This window comes from Vanessa cardui, chromosome 1, assembly GCF_905220365.1.
Source record: "Vanessa cardui chromosome 1, ilVanCard2.1, whole genome shotgun sequence".
NCBI lineage: Eukaryota > Metazoa > Arthropoda > Insecta > Lepidoptera > Nymphalidae > Vanessa > Vanessa cardui.
The window spans coordinates 10,174,252-10,197,038 of record NC_061123.1 but is presented as its reverse complement, the minus strand read 5'-3'; the positions used below and the strand labels follow the sequence as shown (position 1 = coordinate 10,197,038).

The following is a 22,787-nucleotide window of genomic DNA, read 5'->3' as shown; positions in this document are numbered from 1 at the left end:
TTTAAAAATAAATTAATATTACTCTTTGTGTATTGTACATACGCAATATCTTTAAAATAAAAAACTAGATTTGGAGTACTTACTTACATTTCAAGCAATTGTATTAAAACCATATTCCTAAATATTTTTAAACGTATCCTCGAATACAATGAAGTAAATAAGTAAATAAAATATGACAAAATCCAATGAATCAGAAATTCTCATGAAGACGATCCGGCAGAGCCACATGTGCCGCACATTTGTAACGTCCTCCCTCAGCGCACGTAACCTCACCCCCTCTAAGGGAACCACTGAAAAAATTGGACCAGCGTACAAAAAATTGCACCTTTATTACAACGACATACAGTATATTTAATATTCGTTATTTAGGTACGGCGCACATCAAGATACCATGAGTAAGGGACATAATTTTTTTCTTGGAAATTAATTCTTAAGTTCAGTGACCTATTTCTTAGCAATTTTTTTTGTAAACCATTTTTACTGTTAATAACTATTCTGGAACAAAATTAAATATTTTTTAACAATTATGATACCTACATAGTGTGGTTATTAATTTATATTTAAGTTACCTTAATGTTGTATATTTTACGTAACGTAACGTACGTAACAGCCTGTAAATTTCCAACTGCTGGGCTAAAAGCCTCCTCTCCCCTTGAGGAGAAAGTTTGGAAAATATTCCACCACGCTGTTCCAATGCGGGTTGGTGGAATACACATGTGGCAGAATATCTATGAAATTTGTCACATGCAGGTTTCCTCACGATGTTTTCCTTCACCGCTGAGCAACAGATGAATTATGGAGACAAATTAAGCACATACATATATGTAGTGGTGCTTGCTTGGGTTTGCAGCCAAAATCATCGGTTAAGATGCACGTGCTATAACCACTGGGCCATCTCGGCATATATTATGTAACACGCTTTTAATATTTTTAAATTATCATTGCTTCCTAATATAACGATGTATTATTTTATATAATGACGTATTATGTTAATACATTATAAAATGTTTGAATATACTGAATCCATGTCAATATTATAATTTTTTTCAATCTTATTCTATCTAAAACGTCAGGAAAACAAATCATCTGTCACCGTTCAACAGGTTCACAGATAAGATTAATGTAACGAGAGTATACAGACTTACGTATTTTTTCTCTTATTCTCTGATAATATTAGTGTATGAGAACACGCGCCATGGCCAACATGTGGTTTCTTATAAGCATATGCAGTGCAATTATTTGTGGTGTTTTAAGTCAATCTAATAATATTAATTTACCCAAAGTTAATATTTCTCAAGGAACTGTTGTTGGGTCTGTATCTGATGACGATACTTATTATGAATTTTATGGTATCCCATATGCTGATTCGACGGCTGGTAGCAACAGATTTAAGGTTTATATATATATTTAATTAATGTTATGTGAATTATCTTTTAAGTCGATTGCCATAAGTTGGTCTTACGACCTCCATGTTCGAGTAGTGTGTACATTGGCTTGGTACGCCACTCCGAGGTCCCGAGTTCGGTTCCCAGCCGAGTCGATGTAGAAAAAGTCCATTATTATATTGTCTTGGGTTTGGGTGTTTATGTACCGTCGCTATTCCGGATTTTCCGTAACTCAAGTGCTTTAGCTATTTACATACGGATCAGAGTAATGTATATGATGTTGTCCATTATTTATTATTGACATTTTTAAATAGAATAAAATAAAGTACCAAATGTTTTTTATAATATAAAAATGATTATCCAAGTTTCTTTTATTTATATAATAATAATATTTTCAGGCACCAACGGCACCACCATCGTTTGAAGACGAGTTCATAGCTAATCGTAGAGATATAAAATGTATAAAAGCTTCAGGAGCGGGTTATGAAGGTACCGAAGACTGTTTGACGGTAAATGTTTTCACACCGACACTCAATGATTCTAGACAATTACCAGTAATGGTTTGGATAAAAGGCAAAGAATTCGATAATGTTAATGATGCAGATCTATCATTCAAAAGGTTCATGGAAAAAGAAGTTATAATTGTACATATAAACTACAGAGAGTCAATCCTAGGATTCTTATGCCTTGGAACTGAAAGTGCTCCCGGAAACGCTGGTCTAAAAGATATAATAGCCGGCTTAAAATGGATTCAAAATAATATTGCTGCTTTTGGTGGAAATCCTGATAATGTTAGTTTATTTGGGCATGGTAGTGGTGCAGCTGCCGTAGATTTAATTACCCTAACGCAATCAGCAAAGGGTCTTGTTCATAGGGCAATTTCACAAAGTGGATCAGCTTTAGCTCCATGGGCTGTAACTCGTAACAATCTACGATATGCTATAATTGTTGCTGAAGCTCTTGGTCACAAAATAAACGATTTAGACACATTATCTGATGTATTTTCAAGAACTAGTGTAGCAGCATTAATGGCTGTTATAAATGAACTTGATCTTACAGATAATTCACTTGCGTTCGCCCCCTGTATCGAAAGAAGTATAGAAAATGTCGAACCATTACTATTAAAGTCACCTTATCAAACAATTATCGAAGGTGAACAATTGCAAATACCTTTCATGACTGGTTTTGTGGATGTCGAAGGATCACTAAGAGCGGACAAAGTTGTAAATAGTGATTGGTTAGAGAGAATAGAAACAGCTTTCGTAGATTTTATTCAACCAGATTTAGATTTCTTGTCGGAAGAAGAAGAGTTAGAAATAGCACAAGAAATTCAAGACTTTTATTTCAGAAACGACACAACCGACGATGATGTGGTTAATGATTTCTTAACATATCAAGGTGATACGATGATACTAATATCTGCTATTAGAGAAGCTCGTATGCGAACAGCATCTTCAAACTCGTCAGTATATCTTTATCAGTTTTCTTATAAAGGCGAATTAAGCGAGGCACTTAATAGACCTATCCCAATCAATGCTGCGGGACATGGAGAAGAATTACTTTACTTATTCAACAAAGAAAATGATACTGGTGTTAGTTCTCATGATCAGACTATCAGCAACATTTTAATAGAGCGCTGGACTAACTTTGCTAAAAATAGGTGACTAATACTTATTTGTCATAAATTTTTATATAAAATAATTTCCCTTTTTATATATGTTCTTAATTTTACCACTAATTGTTATACATTTTGTAATTTATCTTAAATTTTTTGGGTGCATTAAAGATATTTATTGTTTTTCTTATTATTAAAATTACTGTTCTTCCTTTTGTTCATAGTATTCCGACAAGTGAAACATCTGAAGTCGCGTGGCATCCTTATACATCTACAAGCAGTAATTACTTGCGTGTACTTGACGACGGGGAAATAAATGAAAGTGGAAATTCTAATTTTGAGGTGGAATTAGTAAGTCCTCATCCTACCACTTTGGTGTTTTGGGACTCCATATACTCCCAGCATTTTATTGATGCGGAGAGTAAATGGAATCTTAACGATAGAGCTGAAGATGGTGAAGATACTGTTGATGAAGAAGAGGATGGAAATGATAATGTTGATGAAGAAGAGGATGGAAATGATAATGTTGATGAAGGAGAGGATGGAAATGATAATGTTGATGACGATAACAACACGGAAGGTGAAGAAGATAACGATGACAGTGTCCCTGACTCAGCATCTACAGCTGTAGGATATACTTTTGCGATTCTAACGCTATTTGCTTTACTAGATAAATTCCACAACATGCAAATACTGTCATAATAACTTACTCGGTAGATTATGTAGCTACTGTTTAAGTTATATGTAAGTTAAATTATACTAGCTTAATTGGATTTTGCTAAGAAATCTAACTTAAGTAAATTAGTTATAAAGTTTAAAAAAAGAACAAGCCAGAAAAATATTATATAGTTATAATGTTAGGTGGCGTTAGAGTTAATATTCACTTTTAAATTCATCAGATAAATTCATTATCTCGAAGTATTGAATGGTTATATCTTATCAAATTTTTCGAGATGTAGGTTTTTTTCTAGGAAAAATTATTGTAAAGTAATAAAAATATTTTGGTATCTGATATATATCTTCACGCAAAAAAAAACATGCAAGCATCAGTCGGAATCATAACGAGTAATAAATAAAATTTTGGTGTATGAAAACCATAAAATTATTTATTTAATATTTTTGTACATTAAACTGATTAAAATAGATATAGTTTATAAAAAGCTTTTCACTGAATATACAACTATAAAGATAAACATTCTTACAAAATATTTAACATTAATTACCTATGAATACAAAAATTATAGAACTGACATACTAAATAATGTTACCAAAAGAAGCAATGTTTCTGTAGCCATAAAATTTTCGACTTATTCTGTCCCATCGATCTCTTCTAGATATACAAAATTATCATTGTTTTTTTCTTGTAATAAATAATATCAAAGTTGTATTTACTTTTTAATTTTCTGTACTAAGCCCTTCCTAAAGTTGATTTCCATTGAATCCTGCTTAAAACTTATCCACAAATAATTTATCACCAATGTCATGTATTCGCTGGATAATTCAAATTTTAAGCCAAGGGAAATTTGATCTAGAACTTACATAGTTCGCTGAGATACGCCATGCTTAGACTGTTGAGAACGAGGGATGACGTGATATGAGTTTCCGCATGAAACAATACAGGAGCTAACATCATCATCATCATCGTTGTTGCCTTGTTGGCTCACGAGACCTGGGGTCAGATGTTTGATTTTGTGGCATTCGTGTTATCATCGTTAAAATACAATATTTGGTGACTACCCCACAACTGTACCTTAGTAACCTTAATCTTCCAATGTATTGAATCTAACATGGTCTAACGGTGAGCTCGCGTTGCTTCTATTGTTTTTAATTAAGTTAAAATTTATTCGCAACAAAGGTGTAAATTAGCGTGTTAAATGTCGGCGCATGAAAGTTCAGAGGGCTTGCGAGGCTTGTGTCAGCCGCGGAGCTCGGAAGGTCAGGTACGCGTTATGCTAATAACTATGCACTTGTTAGCTGAATGTCGTGCAAACTTAATTACACTAACCTTGATCGTGCACGGTCTCTTGTACCTACGATTTCAAATGGTGTACATAAATACATACATAGTATTAAACGTTTAGTTGAAGGACTACATGATGTTATCAATTATTAGTAGGTAACTAACTGGAACATTCATTCACTCACGCATCTTTAGTTTAAAGAGTGAGTCAGTGCAATTGCATAACATCTTAGTACCTATTATTAGCGGCACATTATTAGTGAAAGTAATGGTTATCAATTCATATCAGGCCAGAGTTTATGAATGATAGTAACCACTCCACATCAGATAGCATTCGTTTGATTTATGTCTGTAATTAGTAAATAATACATCTATATAATGTATACATTTTTAAACATAGTTATAATATTTTTACATAGATAGTCTAAGCGTTTGAAAATATAGTGCAGCCTCTTTTTCTGTTTTTAACAAACAGTCTGTTTACGACCAAACCATACGGTACTGAGGATTATATCAGGTGCCATAATGAAAATAACAGGGGATGAAAATGTTTACAATCCGAAAAGGAATTTTTCAACCATGAGTCGGTATTTATATACCTATCGTTGCATCACTTCACGTTTGTTTATTACAGAACAATATAAACCAATTTTATTAAGCACTCATTAAGAATGTTTACCGGCGTCGTCGATGTTGGCAGTAAAACCTATAGGGGAAGCCATAAAAACTGCAAAACTGCAAATTTAATAAACCGTCGAACTGCAGCTGCGTTTGATCGTTAACATACGACTAAACAAATTAAAGGGTATGTTGAGATTTCTCTTATTATACTTATTTAGTATATGCACATATTTGAGTTATCCGTCTCACAGAAAATTTGCTGAAAAATCAGTTGACAAATATATATATTGTGATCCTAAAATGTATGTAATTTTATTGTGTTTATAGAGAGCGTTCCTATTTTAAATTTCATTTTATATTGTCTATGATGTTACAATTTTCTTATTATATGATACAGATGGCGAGTATATTGTTTTATCTTTTTTTAAAAGAGATAATGATAGTGCTACAGACGTCGATACTACATTATAACAAATAGCTACTATTTTAATCTTTATGTTTCGGTTGTTGTCTAGACATATGTATATTGTATATAGATTTTTTATCGATTGTCAAGAAGAAAACGAAAAACAGTATCATAGATTTTTTTATAGGCTCACCAATAAATTACAAAATATATTTATATATTATAAATACAATATGCGTTACATCACGTTTTAATAACATATTGACTTATAATTTACCTTCATTACAAGGTTTTATAATGACGTAAATATTACCAAATAGTTTAAAAGAGAGAGATAAAAGAATTATTACTGAATTCACCTGAACTTTTTCCGGTCATTTTTACCGTCCCGTTGGATTTTAGGACTGACTTCAACATCCAAGGTATTTATGTAATGATCCTGTGATTGAAATAGGGTATTCTTATTAGAATATTTCTGAAAACAACATTTAATTAAAAATAACTCAAATAATCGTTGACGGCTCTCAGTTTATCTACACATACAATAAAATTGGAGTGTCTGTTTGTAATATTAAAATAGCCCCGTTTTACTTAATGCGTATATGTATATGTATGTATACACGGTGCATATTCTAAAATAACATTTTTATCTGTCTGCTTGTCTGTTTGTTTGTTCCGGCTAATTTCTAGAACAGCTTGACGATTTTGACGGGACTTTCACTGGCAGATAACTGATACAATAAGGAATAAATTAGGCTACTTTTTTTTTTGTTAAATTCAAACGCGTAAATGATCGCGGGTGCAGCTAGTTGTTTTTAAAATGAGTTTAATATCTTTATACCGTTCATTAGTCATTTAATATAAGTAGGTAAGTACATGTGGACGGTACATTTGGTTGAAATCGCCTTACACACGTGCTCTTGGAGATTTTTAACGTTACTCTTTCATTAAGAAATATTAGTACGGACGTGACTTATCTTACTACTACGTAAGTTGTGTTGTTTTAATATAATATTATGTTTTTTCCGTGTAATATAGCTATTGTATTAACTATTTTAATAATATTTTTAATTTACTCTAATGTTATTTTTTTTTTTATTTCTCATTCAAGTAAGGGACTTTTATTTATACAAAATATTTCAGACTCATTGTTTTCCAACAATTTGCCTTATCGAATACTTTAATTACAACTTGTTTCTAGAAATTACATAAGTATTAATATAATATTTCAAATTATATTTTTTCGAGAGGCCGAATGTGTGCCAAAGCTATATCATAGATAGTTTTGTTTTATTTAGGTTAATCGTCGTAAATACGTATATGGTAAATGGTGGTTCATATACCGGATTAAACTTAACGTTTCTTGTGAAGTTAAAAGGTTGTTTATATTTCTATATATTGTTAAATAAGTCTGAAAAGTCATAGGTCATGAATCTTTATCCTTTTTCCTTAATCGTATGGCTGCCATTGAACTGTAAGAATCAAGGAACAGAGTGGGTGCCTTTGTGTAAGTACACCCTTGCACTATATTTCCTTCAAAGTAGGTTTGTTATATAGATATCATGGGCCTATTTTTAGTGAGTATAATTTTACTTATTTAAGAACATTAGGTAAATATGTCGAATCAAGGTTGCAGCGCGAATGTGTGTTTTATGGGTTTCCATGGCGCCCCCCACAACATATTTACATGGGAAACCATCCGTAAATAATAAAAAACATACAAAAAAATCTTGCACCACTTTTGGGCTGCAGCTCTGATTCGACATATTTACTGAACATTTAACTGATTTTTAGTATGGGTAATTGAACCTCTTTACATTAATATTCTTTTATAAATCAATGTGATGACATTATTATGACGCAGTCAACAAATAATTACGAGTTGATTTGTTTTATATTACGATAAATACGAAGTTTATCTTTTCATAATATAAGCGTAAAATTAAATAACAGCTTAAAAAATTCAATGGTGGTAATAGAAGCCGTTATTAAATTAGACCATGTCCACATTTAGTCCACGTACGCACCGTACCGCCTGTAGACGCCCGTGCCGCAGCCGCCTCTTTCGGGCCATGTGGCACATCCTGCTATGTTCAGGTTACACTGAGTGACGAATGCACCGCGTTTTGAATGTAGGTATGTACTCAGCGTAACAATTCAGTGCCTGTGATTTTGTATTTAAATAATGCAATATAGTAAGAGCCGACATGGCCCAGTGGTTAGATCGCGTGCATCTAAACCGATGATTGCGGGTTCAAATCCAATCAAGCACCACTGAAAATTAATGTGTATAATTTGTGTTTATAATTCATCTCGTGCTCCACGGTGTAGAAAAACATCGTGAGGAAACCTGCATGTGTCTATCATAGAAATTCTGCCACATGTTTATGTTCCCCCCACCCGCATTGGAACAGCGTGTTGTAATATGTTCCAAACCTTAAACCTTAAAAGGAGAGGAGGCTTTAGTACAGCAGTGGGAAATTTACAGGATGTCGTTGTTGTTGTTTGTTGTATTTATATATATATATATAATCTTGTTGAACAGTCGAAGAGCCGTGTGGGTTTATTTATATGGGATTACACTACTCGACGTTTCATCACGTTGAGACAAGGAAGGCGTCACATAGCTATTCGCCTCATAAATCTAGTAACTTTATGATATCAATCAGTTCAACAGATCTCCCTTCTTAACAAGCATTAAAGAGATGTGTTAAAGCGGCATTTAACATAAAAAAAATATGACTATGAAAAAATACTTTTAATTTTTTTAAATATTTTCTATAGTTTGTGTTATTCGTAATTACTTAAAAGTTTAAAAAAAAAAACTGTATTACAGTACATGATATTTATAATATACTTTTTTTTCAATTTATATATCTTACATCCATATCTTATTCTTTTATTAACATTTTGCTTTTAGTTTTGACTAGGATCTACTGCTTATGAAGAAACCACATAACATCATTATTTTTAATTTAAATATACCCTTATTTTGAGTGCGAATGTGCTACCTGACGGTAGGTGGTCGACGTCACAGATATGAATTGTCGTTGTAAAAATATTAACCAACCTGAAAACACTCATATGACAATCTCAGAATTTTAACCAATCAAAACATTGAATTTTATGCTCATTAATCAATATAAACCAATCACATCTACACCCTGAATACACTCTAAATACATTGTTTGTATTCAAATCAGTGAAAACACAAACAAATATTATACACGATGGTCCCATGACACATAGTACTTTATCGATTTATATGTTATCGATGTAGTTGAACTTCGAACATAGTTTCAATGACAAAATATATTTACATGACAATGAGAAATTACATCCTCAGAGACTTCATGATATATATGTATTTTTTTTACAAAATATACATATATTAATGTATTGCTTTAATATATGTACTTAATATAGAAAAAAGGTTAACAGCTTTATATTTAATACAGTCATGTAAAATTATCCAAAATTGCTTAAGATTCTCCTTGAATATAGTTTATTTTGATTTTTGGTAATGTATTTCTTATTTCGAAATGACCCCGTACTTAAAATTCTGCTATTTTTGGTTGAGATTTTCGATCTTAATAAATAATATCATGGTGATACCCAGGAATTTGTATTAATATGGTAATATGTTCGATGGTCAAGAAAAAAAATTCTGAGGCTAGATTCAGATGGTACGGCTACGTTATGAGAAGACCGGACGATCACGTGGTTAAGAAGTGCCTTTCCATCGCTACAAAAAAGAGGGGCAGTGGAAGGCCCCAAACAACTTGGATGACAAACGTCCAAAGGGACATGAAGGTGTTGGGACTTCACGAACAAGACGCTCAAGAACGATGCAATTGGCGTCGCATGATTGGGAAAGCCGATCCCGCGTAACGGGATAAGGCGAGGCAGAAGAAGAAGAAGGTGAAGAAAAACACCCTAAGGGTACCCATGTCTTAAATTCAGTCAAATTCTGTTATCTGTGTACATTGGAGCAGAGTGTTGAAATGCTCCAAACCAAAAGGTAGGATTATTACAGGCTGTTGTTACTTATTATAATTTAAGGGCATCCATCCATGATTTCTATTTAAATCTATATCAATAGCAAACTCCTAGATGTAGGTTGGCGTTACGCCGCAATGTTTCTCTCTGTCAAATTTATTTTAAAATATAATTAAAAATAAAAAGATAAAATACATCAAAGGCACGGACATATACCTATACATAAGTATACATGGAGTTTTTTGTATATTTTCCGTTTCGATGCAAACGGGGTAGAGAATGGGAATGGTAAATTGGTAAAAAGAAATAAAAATCAAATGAATGTAGTTATACAACTTCCATAAAGGATACTTTTGTAAATATTATGTATAAAATGTATTATAGCTAAGATGCAAAGCACTATGCAACTTAAATTCGGAAGAAACAGTTTTATATATTTGTTTTGCTACCGTATTAAAAGTAGTTGAAGTCGAATCGATACAACAATTATAGTTCCGTAGACGAATATAGAAGTTATCCTTGACCGATTCTCTGAATATCCTGTCGAAAATACACTAATCGAAAATAAACGTAGTAAAATTAACTTATACGAAATTCTAGCACTTGATAAAATTATACAGGAACCCAGTGGAAATATTTTGAAAGGGTAGTAAAGTTTGAAAAAAATGCTATGTTCCGAAATTTAACACTAACATTTAAAACAAATTTAAAATGAAAAGTAAATATAAGACATGTTTTCGAAAAAAAAAATTAAATTAGCTTTCAAATATATTTCTTATTGAACGCTTTAGTCGGTTAATAAATGATTCATAGCCAAAATGTTACAATATAAGAAAATATAAATATGTGGTATACACAGATAAACGAAAATAGGGATTCCTTTTTTAAATCGTTTAAAATAGCTCGATATTTGTGATTTTTATAGTATTAACTTGATAAAGAAGAAAACACATCCGTCGTTGTGGATTAATCCCAATCGAGACGATATTTCTCATAGTTTTTCGAACGTTGTCGAACTGTCAAACTGACAAACACTGAAAAATGCTTTGAACAGCCAGACCGCTGAATTATAGAGCGCTCGTGTTCGATATGCTTTTAGAGAAATGAACTGTTTGTCTGAAACAACTTCTGGAACTTAATACGTCTTAGCTCCTGTGATACGAGGGCTGAGTAATTGCTACTATATTGAGAACAATTTGAATCAATGATCTGAGGGATTATTGCAACTTTATAGATAAGTGCTCCTTAGATTAATAGTTGAAGTATTTCTGGTTATTAATCAGTTATTCGACGTATAGTGCTTCACAGATCTGCGTATGGATCAAATTATTTTATTCGAAGTATGGTATTACTTTCATTTTATTACTGAAACATCTTTATTTTTCTTAATTTTGGGTAATTATTCGGCTATTATCCTGCGCAAGAAATATTTTAGTGGACAAATTTAATTGTACCTATAGGTACAAATAATATTGTGAACTCTTAGTCCAATTTGATGGCAATATGATGCTATTAAACAGTTTGGCAAAAAACCCACTACTTTTCAAATTCTTGACCCAGTATAAGAAGGGGGAACGTCATGACCAGCATACTACTCGCAATTTTAATTGTATATTGTATATAACAAATTAAATAATGAATTTAATGCGGCAACACTATTTTTTTTAATCGGTAAACGTTTATTTAAATTTTGTTTTTTCGTTAGTCAAAGTAATGTAATAGAATCTGACTTGACCATATAATTAAATTCTAAAAAATAATATAAACGTATTACGTCACTTGAATATTTAGAAATGTAAATTTCTCAGCATTAACTTAAAAATAACTCGTGTGCGTGACTAGAGAGTTTTATAATAGCATGAAGTTTATATGAATTTTAAAAAGAAAAAACTTTTTATTATTCAAAACTAGCCATAAATGGTTAAAGTAAATTTATTATTCATATTTTACTTAGATTTCTCGTACATTGGTTTATCTCATTCGAATAAAATATTTAAAATGAGAACTAATTTTATAATATAAAAAAATAATTTAAAATATACCAATCTAATTAATTGTCTTATATTGTTGTATTATCCGTGAATCGGATGTAATGGATACAATATACAAAATGAGATGTAATAAGGAAAGAGTGGGAATATCCCTTAAGAATTTTGCGATAGTAGAACTGGAACCTGGGAGAAATACCAATTTCTAACGATTATGATATGTTTCCGTCTCTAATCTGATTCCACATCGTACACATTCTCAAACATTTCTCACAATAATATCTCGCTTCGATTAATTGCCAATCGGCTAACGAAGAGCAAAATGTATAATTTAAATCTTTGACTCTGTAAGACAACTATGACTAAATCCTGCAACAAGAAAACAGGCAATAAATCAAGTAGACGTACAATCGTACAATGTCGCAGTTAAAGGTTGAGTAACTATTTATTATTCAAACCTTATATCGTTTATAAAGTTATTTCCTTAACTAACAATTCCGAACACTTATCGACTTCAGTAATCACAGTAAATTGTTTCAATTCAGCAGTAAGTGGTATCCTGTCTTGTTATTAAGTTATAATGCATTCTTTTTCGAGTGGAATAGTAACGATTGAATATTCGACTTGTCGCAGTATAAGCAAATATCATAAAAATGCTTGCTTTGCCTTTGTACTTATTTATGAAAATAATCAATTGTGGCAGTTCGAAACATTTTTCCAATTCACCTCATAATGGGGGTTCATTTCTTAATATTACTTACATCATCCGATAGAGCGACCAAGGCAAAACAATCTTATATCGTTTACTATATGAGGTTGTTCTGTCTTGATCTCTTGTGAACAACGCCAAGGGCTCTATGTAATTTTAAAGGAATTACATTGTAAACACTGTCAAATTCCAGAATATACAACTGAGAAGTTTTCAACAGAAGTACCTCGTATTTTAAATGAAATCTCATATGTTCTTATTTTAAAACGTTATTATCAGTTATAAAATGTTACTAATTAATTTCAGTCAGTTATTCAACAACACGACATTTAAATATTTTATTATACTCGCTTCTCGATTAACTTGTCAAGTGAAGATTTTATTTGTATATTGCTTTTAGAGTTCGTTTAAAAAGGTATAAAAAAGTAAATCGAACTATATCTTTCTAATCTATATCTTAGTGTCTTTATCTGAACGTTTAATTGCAGGCTTAGAAAGAATATTTGTGTTGCAGATTTTATAATTTACAGCAATTTTAGCTGAACAAAAGCGTTATTGCTTCAGCGACTCACTGCCGGGATTTGTGTCTTTGTATAAATATTTCTGATTCTATTTTAATGTCTGTGTTCTTTATGTGAAGAGTGGTAAATATAAATAAAAAAAAAATTATGGTATAGTTTGGCGGACGAGAATATGGGTCACCTGATGGTAAGTGGTCACCATCACCCATAGATAATGACGCTGTAAGAAATATTAACTATTCCTTACATCGTCAATGTGCCACCAACCTTGGGAACTAAGATGTTATGTCCCTTGTGCCTGTAGTTGCACTGGCTCACTCACCCTTCAGACCGGAACACAACAATACTGAGTACTGTTATTCGGCGGTAGAATAACTGATGAGTGGGTGGTACCTACCCAGACGGGCTTGCACAAAGCCCTACCACCCAGTAATTGATACTAAAATGTTGATTGAAAAAAAAGACAATATTTTTTTTAAATTAAAAATATCATGTATTTAAAAATATCCAGCGTTCCTTTCGAATTAATCGACCTTTAATTGATATTTTTATGTTATTGGAGCGCTTATATGACATGAATGTAACAAAACCGACGAGGGTGAATAGCGAAAAAAACTCAAAATCCTTGTTTATACAAAAATAATGAAAGGCTGTTGATAATGACATTTTAAAATTAAACATATATATTTAAATCCAAGTTTTTTTTTTTAAAACAAGTAAGTGCTAAAATTAATGAATCAAGTATCCTAGATTTTATTAATATCGATGTCAAAAAATTCATAATTTAATCACAATCGTTTGTGAGACATTCGATGATGATTTACTAGCACGATTTGATCCACGCATGATAACAGTTTAAAAAAGACGTATATTGTCTTTTATACATTCTAACATCAAGCTACAACATTTAGAACTGTTGCCTTCCGGCTTTGACCTGTGTAAGGTTGGCGGCACATTTGCGATGTAAGCAATAGTTAAAATTTCTCACAACCAATGTCTTTAAGCAGTGTTGTTTGGTTACGAACAGTTGGCCGATATACTCTTCCACCAACACATCGTTGGAGATCTAATCCTGATTGGAAAAATAATGTTTGAACTACATATACCATTATTGCTTATTTATTATAGTTTATATTTCAGATAGTCTAGTTGTCTTGTCTGTTCGAGAAGCTATTTGAACTGTTTGCGTTGAAGAACGTGACGAGATGTAGGCGGGTCACATGTCCCTTCATGAGCACGTGAGCACTGCGAAGTTAAATTAACACAGTAATATAAAATCTAGTATTTTATAGAACTGTATGTTTAAAGCTTGTGATTTAAATACAGATAACTTAAAAATAAAATTACAAATACACCTATTCATACACGAACTCGTTATCGGTTTTTACTTAAAACCGAGCTGATTGATATAACTAAAATTGATATTGAAGATATTGCTTGCCTATTCATAATGAGCAACTTTAGGTGGTTTTTGTTTAAATGAATTAAATGATTTGGTATTTACCTAGTGAAATTTGCTAGGGACATAATAGCGCAGCTTTAGATACTCAACATTGTGGCGCGGGCTGAGATATTTCTCATTCGTTTGAGTCATGCTCCACGAAGAACATGGAAAGGCAGATTCTGGTTAGAGTGGAAGAGAAAAAAGGCAATCCTATTCAGTGGTACTCTCACGGTGGATTTAAAAGAAATGGTTGTAACCTTAGAGCTTTGGATGCGTAGGAGGGCTCTAAGGAGGACGAAAGTCGCATGGCCTCGCATTATCGTATACACTAGTAAGAAGGGATTTGTAGGATTTTGTCTGCGTTTTGTCCTTAACCATACATCTGATTGATCTAAAACAGGATATCCCATGATATTTGATAGTGCTATTTAAATTATATTCAACAGGCTTACTTGAAAAAATAATATATGTATTACAAAAAATTACTCAAAATTCTCTTTTATTTTGTAAAACCCTTTTGAATTCTTTTTTTTTCGCTGAGCATTTAACATACATTTGGAGTTATCTATTCAAACATATTATAATAAATGAAACGAATGATTCTTTTTACACCTTTCTTTCGTTAAATTTGTTAATCATTCATCCGATTGTGATGAAACTGTGATGATACGTCCCTTGTATGAAGCCTTAACGTAGATACATATATAGTATATAACATATGTAGATAGTATCGAATAAAAGTATAGTACGACTCAATTCGGGTGTGATCGGTTTTACGAATTTTGCCGATGCTACATCTAAGTTGTGTCGTACTATAAAGTAAATTACAGAAAGAAAATTTGAAATTTGATGACGTATTTCGTAATTTTTAATTATTATCATGCTGTATTATACTGTAATTATTTATTTAATATAAACACGTAAAAGATTGCGTGTGACATTCTCATAACAGGTTTAATATACTTGCTTTTGTAATAAGATTAAGGAGTTTTATTTGTTTTATAAAAACGAAAGAAAATTTTAGGAATTTTCACATTTTAATTTGAAAATTTGTAGAATTATTAATACATGTTTAGGCATATTTTAACAGTAATAATTTGTAGTGCTTAATTCTGAAATATAATGTTTGTTTTTCAGTATCATGAGACGTGACAAAAATATGAAATATAAAAAAGTATCAGCCTTTTATTGCCCCAATGCTGGACTAAGGCCTGTCCCTTTTGAGGCTCTGCGCTTATTCCGCCACGCCACTTCAATTGGGATTGGTGAGTACTCATGTGGCAGAATTTCGTTGAAAACACATGCGGGATTCCTTACGATGTTTTTCTTCACTGGTAATTGGAGTGGAATTATACTGACAGGTAACCGGCAACATAAAATGTCCTAAGTTTTTTGAATATTTGTACATAATTATGACATTCTTTTGTTTTAAGATGTTATTCCTCGATGTCCTTAGCTTATGAGTTACTTTTTATATTCTTGTGGTTATGTAAGTATGACGGTAACAATCCATGTCAAACGTAATTATATTATAGTACGACATAACTTAGATTAGCATCGGCAAATTAAAAAAAAAACGATTACGTCTGATTTAAACAACCAATAGCTCCCTATCGCGCCATTTGACGCTATTCATCGCTATAACTGTTGAACTGACGCGAGAATCTATTCTACTGATCGACGTGTCAAATTGATATATTAGACTGACGAATATATTACAAGTTATTACGTTTGTATAAAGATCGTATTCACGTAAGAAACAAATATTGATAATTTGGGAAAGCGTATCTAATTCGGATGTGATCGGTTTAACAAATTTTGCCGATGCTACATCTAAGTTGTGTCGTACTATACGTATATACCTAAGCATAATTTCTAACGACATACAAAATTGTCGCATTATACATTAATATTACAAAAAGGGAAAATCTTTATTCAATATCAAATTAGTACTTCATAAATAGATTATTATTTATTTGAAGCATAATTATTCCGTGTATCATAAATATGTAAATAAAAAAGCAACATAACATATTATCATTTAAAGTACTTCCTTTATCTCTCAGACTTATAATCTAACCTCAATTTAACTGTCGTTTTATTACATTAAAATGAGCATCGTTGATATGCACTGAAAAAAAAAACAAGCATCGTTGATAGAGTTATTTTATTTCATAAGTATTAGAGCTGTCTAATATAAACAATGTCATAATTGGGTCTTACAAAATGACTTATCAATAAATAGGTCTCTAATAATGTTTACTGGCTATATAGTTTTTTTTTTCTTTTTTCGTTTGTGTGTCAAACGAGTTTACTTGTATTCTAGAATAGTCTCGAATAAGTCAGTCAGTCAGACAATAAAATCCTTTGACATCGTTACATTTTGTTTGCTTTTCCACATTAATCTATCAATAAGTACATTTACTTATAATTCATAATATAAAAAATAAATGATTAAAATCCGCAATAGATCAAATACCAAAATATCTTGTCCTAGATTTCCTACGTTGCAGGTAGTTATTTAAAGTCCATATCAGACTCCGTTACATCGGATGTCGCTCAATTTCCATTAATACACTACCGGGTTAAGCGGTTTTCTATGTTGCACTGTCCAGAAATAATTCAGCCTTTGCAATTCATATTATTTCGACGACCGTTAAAAGGTTTTAATTTAATTAATTTGGCCGTGCATTCGTTTTAACATTAACGCTCTCTGTGACCGGAATCGATGCGGTTTATTTTTATTATATTTATTTTATATCCTAACTGGTAATTAGGAGGATAACGGTTTTAATATTCTTTGAATTAGTTGATATCAATGTTGGTTATTCAGATTGTTGTTTTTATTTACATTTATTGTCTTAATGATGTTTTCGAAACCTCTGATTGTACTGAGATGGTCAAGTGGTTGAGATGTGTGATATTTTTTTTTGATGATAAATGAAACAAATCTAAACCATATTTTCAAGAGATGAAGGGACCTTAGTCAAAAAGTTACTTTTACTTTAGCCATTTTACTCATTACTTTCATGCGCGTCATTTTACAATTAAAATTTTGGAAATTTCGTAATAATACCTCCATATAGAGACATGGTCATAGCCTCGTTTATTTATATTGACATATCTTGATACACAGGTTTTTTTTTAAATTACAAAAATTAAAAAAAGGACACAGACGTATTTTGGTTTTTATATTTATATTAAATAATAATACAATTGTAAAGTTCAAGGTTATTAATTATAATAATTGTTTTACTAGGAAGTAAAATGAAAAACAAAAAAACTCCCGTCGACCTTAGTTGTCAACAAGCGCAATCCTAACCTCAATCCACAAAACACTAAAATAAAAGGCCAATAGGTCTAAGGGTCACTCGCTAAGTGGAGGTGACATTTCAGTGTGCATAATTGGGAACGGAACTGACGGCAACCCCGGCAGGGGGACGTCAGGCGTCGACGTGTCAAGTCGGGGGCCTGAATTATATATTGTAGAGTAGGCGGATGGCTCTGCCACTTATCTGACTCTGAATAATATATGCAACAGCTATGGAGTTGGTTTGTTTAAACAGTTGCATTGTGACTCGCTTTGAACTGGGGTTTGGTAACTTGCATCTGTAGCACTTTGTGTATTCATCATGAAGTTTCATGGCATGTTAATTTTAACTCTGAAATGAAAGTGTTTGTTTGTATATTAGGTAATAATTCTAAGGCTGACTAGCTAATTGCATAGTTCAAAAGAGTTTTTATTATTTCTTATTAAGTTAATTATAATTGAAACTGTTCAAGTTACTAAAAGTATTAATGATTTTAAAAAGCTTATTTGTCGATTTTATTAATTCGTTTTTGTAAATAACTAATTACTTTTCTTTATAGAAACACTAACAGATATTCTTTTAAATGTTTATATTGAATAAAGTCATTACAACCGACTGTAAAATAACTATTTCGAATTTCGACACACTGTTAAAAGTTAGTTTATAATAATCAACTAGAACAAACATTTAAATTTTTTTATTGCTGAACCATAAACACGTTGGTTATTATAGCGCCATACATCACCAGCCGTATCAACAGTTTATAGAAAAAGAGACATTATAGTGAACTGTTTGAGAAAATTAAAAAGCTATAACGTGCGTGTGCGTCGATCTGTTGGCGTGCGCGCGCAGGTGTCCCGCCGGATGCGACTGAAGGAACGGAAACGGGGGACTGATGCGTTCTTAAATGAAGGATAGTAATATTACGTGTTTTTAACATTCATGTACATTAGGATTGTTTTATTTCCCTTAGTTTAGTTATAAACTATATATTTACAATGAAAAGTCATTATGGTATAGTATACGCTACCCCACTACTGGGACAGCGATTAAATTATCTCATTTGTATTGAAGTGCAATCCCGGGTATAGGTTCTTCTTAAAAGTCGAAAACTAGACGAATTATGAATACAATTGATGATTTATAAGTGGTGCTTGTCGGGATAAGAACTTTTGACCGATCTAATGGATTCGGCTATTAGCGGTTTGTTCGCTTTATTATATTTCTTACTAGCGACCCACCCTACTACGAAATATTCTACAGAATTTGTTTATTTACGACATCACATTAGAAACATCTAAAATTATCAGTATTTCTTTATTATATTGTCTATGAATATACAATACAAAAAAGTTACTCTCGAATCACTATATATATTACAAAAAAACTGCATTAAAATAAAATCCGTTTCATAATTTTAACTTACCGACTTTTTTTTATACTATGTAATATATGTAATGTAATATACTGTGCAAGCCTATAAATTATTTGATGTTAATCAAATTAAGTCTATTTATGAATTATAGATTTCAATGAACCCTTCCTCAATCAAAAAGTAAAATAAATCAATAAAATAGGTTAAATAAACATTAGATATATTAAAACTATATAGTATATACAAACAAATAGACGAAAGAGAATTTCATATGACAACAGCTGATGATTTCCTTGAAAACTGCTTGTAATAATTCACACAGCGCTAATTACTGCCGTAGAACTAGTATGACGTGTAATTATTAAGCTTTGTTTTTGAATCGATGATAATAACGGTATAGTCGTGAAAGCGCTCTAGAGCCGTCGTTTGTAATTATTTGTAATTTTGCATTGAGTTTTGCGATAAATATTACGATGAACCAGTAGTTACATAACTCGTAGTTCACAAGGAATTAAATAAATAGCTAACAGGTAGAAAGAGGATAGTTCTGTTTCTTTATATGACATCACTATTGATTTCTCTGACCAATAACTAATGATGTATTAATTATATAAAAGTTTCATTAAAAAATGATGATGTTTTATTTTGTTGTAAAAATACTAAAACAATTACAGCACTGGTGTGCTAATGATATTATTGTTATTTTTTTTTTACAATTATGACTATATAATATGTAAATATCGGATTTATTAAGCATAAATTTAATCGGTAATTATATTACTATATTAGTAGCACTAATATATCAATGCTCGTAAATTTTATTACAGTTTTATGCATTGTATAAAATTTACGTTCTTGTTATTATCGGTTAATGATTTTATTTATTTATCTTAATGATTTAATCGTTTTTAATTTTTATTGAATATATATTTTTTAAATAATTTATAAGGAGGCCGACCGTCAAATGGGCCTTGATAGTAACTGATCATCATCGCTCAAAGATATAACAAATATTAACCAATCCTTACAGCCAATGCGCCAACAATGTTGGGCCAAGGTGTTACGTATTGTGCCTGTAGTTACACGGACTCACTCAACCTTAAACCAGAACTCAACAATACTAACTGCTCTTTGGCGGTAGATTATCCGATGAGTGGCCTAAAAGGTCAGCCCTATCATAAAAACTCACACTCACGTAGTATACAAGAAATTGTAACATACTAATATATAAACATGAAAACATATCACATATATTTTGATTAGATTAAATTTTCATGTTTTCAATTGAAAAACAATGAAAATTTAATTATTATTTCACTTGGTAGGAAAAATCACAACGAGTTATTACCGGATCGTTAATACAAGCATGGACTATTGTCACGTTTCGGTTAGAGACGCCAAATTTGTGGTAACAGAAAATCTAACTATGCATTTCCACTGAAATAATTCGCAATCGGTTTTCTAGTCATTAGAAACTCATCAAACATACTGTATGTTATACTTATACTATGCGGTCTCAGGAGCGCTGAGAATCGATGGTAAATTCACTAAAAGGAATTATATTTTCTGTAGTTCTCCTTTCCTTCATTTCTGAAAGGTTTCTAAAAGATATTATTCTTAGGAAATTAAATATCCTTTGTTATCTTTTATAAATTAAGTTATATGTAAAAATAATACGTTAAAAATATCTATTAGAATGGAGGTGATTAAAAAGATAGATAAAGTTACTGACTTAGGTCAGATAAGCAAGCTGAAGTGGGCCGTTCACATCTGCCGCAGATCTGATAACGGATGGGGTAGCTTACATAAGAGAGGACGTCTGACGACGAGATAGATTGATTAATACTATAATTTTCGCCAAGAATTTAACGTAATTACAGAAAAATTCCTCAACTTAAGAACTAAAAGGCTAACTTGTCTTACAAAACAAAAAAAACAGTGTTGTTCACTCTGTAGTCATATGATTATCATAATGATGATTCACTTTTGTGATTTGGCAAGCGATACGCAAGGGAGACTATTCTTCCAATTGTGGAGTATATATTGTAATCAAAGCTCACAAATACGTGAGCGCACGTAATTCAATGAGACGACAAATCTGATACAACGGGAAATACGCGACTCAGTCCAGTCTTCACGTTCTTTACGGCACGGGCGTGAATGATGCCAACTGTAATCTACCAATTAGAATCCTCGACCAAATAATATAGACAAAATAACAGCTTTTTATTGGCTCAATATTGGTTTCACTAGGACCTTGGGATTTGTCGTAGCCAACCTAACCTCTAGACCAATGAGTTACAATAAAACACAATTTCATTTAAAGTGAACTTATAATTATACTTACTATAACGACAAATTATTGTAATCTTATCCCGCAATTGGAATATAAAGGCACAAACTTATTAAAATAAGTGTAAAGATATAATTGAATAAAGACTTGGATAATTTCAGTAAAGTGAAACGGATGCATGAAAAATGTATTAAATCAACGCCCTTTCAAAGTAAGCACGGGCCTTGCGTTAGGGGAAGTGTTGGATGATCAAATAATGCAGTCAACGTGAAAATTAATTTCACGTGGGTTCATTATCGTTCCCCTAAATCGTTCCGTTTGAAAGAAATGTTACTTTTTTTCTTTATGATGTCGTAAATTTTAGGAAGCGGGTTATTGTTATTATTTAAGATATTTTAAAGTCATTTAAAGGTACTTATATCTGTACACATATATATTTTAAAGCAAAATTATCAATGATTATATTAACGTGTCATTTTGAAAGATATATACAATTAAATTTTCTAGCATTTAACTAACTGCACTTTTTTGTCATTCAATTTTGTTGCGATGTATAATTTATTGCAAAAAATATTTAAGATATTTGATATTAGCTAATGATAATAATATAAATTAATTGTAATTATTATTTAAAACATATCATAGCACTGAATTTCATTCGTTCAGCGGATGCAAAGGTCTTCGTTAGCGGTGGCGCCGTCGTCGGGTCAACGACCGCTCGTTTTTAAGCCCACCGGCTGGGCCCGCTTCCTGTCACAATTAGTCGATTTTTTTTTTTCACCACCGTAACAGGAATAACATTTTTTGTCACGGTCGAGATTGATGCTCGTCGATAAATCTCCTTTTACAGTTAATGTAATCATGCCCTAAAAATCATACGTAAAAATGCATCTGCATTGTATATTAAACATTTTCACATTCATGAATATAATCTTTATAAGCGTATAATTTATAGATGACATTTCCTTTATGTAGATAATATTGCTTATAAGGTAAAACTTTGCATTATTTTATCAAGTAATCTATTCGGATCTGTTGCATTGCTAATTAGAATTGACACATCAGGCCAGACGGAAATACCTCTGTCTGGCTCTAGTGGGGTTGGGAGGTACCCCCTTATCTCGTTGTTTTGGCTAAAAGCACTCATTTATTTTAACCTC

General features: G+C 31.7%; 1 protein-coding gene across 1 annotated transcript; it reads left to right on the top strand.

Moving 5' to 3' along the window:
• Window positions 1-1,161: 1,161 nt before the first annotated feature.
• On the top strand, window positions 1,162-4,387 carry LOC124530291 (venom carboxylesterase-6-like). The gene is made up of 3 exons (XM_047104395.1): window positions 1,162-1,393; window positions 1,784-3,045; window positions 3,225-4,387. Exons 1-3 carry the CDS (start codon window positions 1,181-1,183, stop codon window positions 3,700-3,702), a joined length of 1,953 nt encoding a protein of 650 aa, XP_046960351.1. The 5' UTR covers window positions 1,162-1,180; the 3' UTR covers window positions 3,703-4,387.
• Window positions 4,388-22,787: the final 18,400 nt, after the last annotated feature.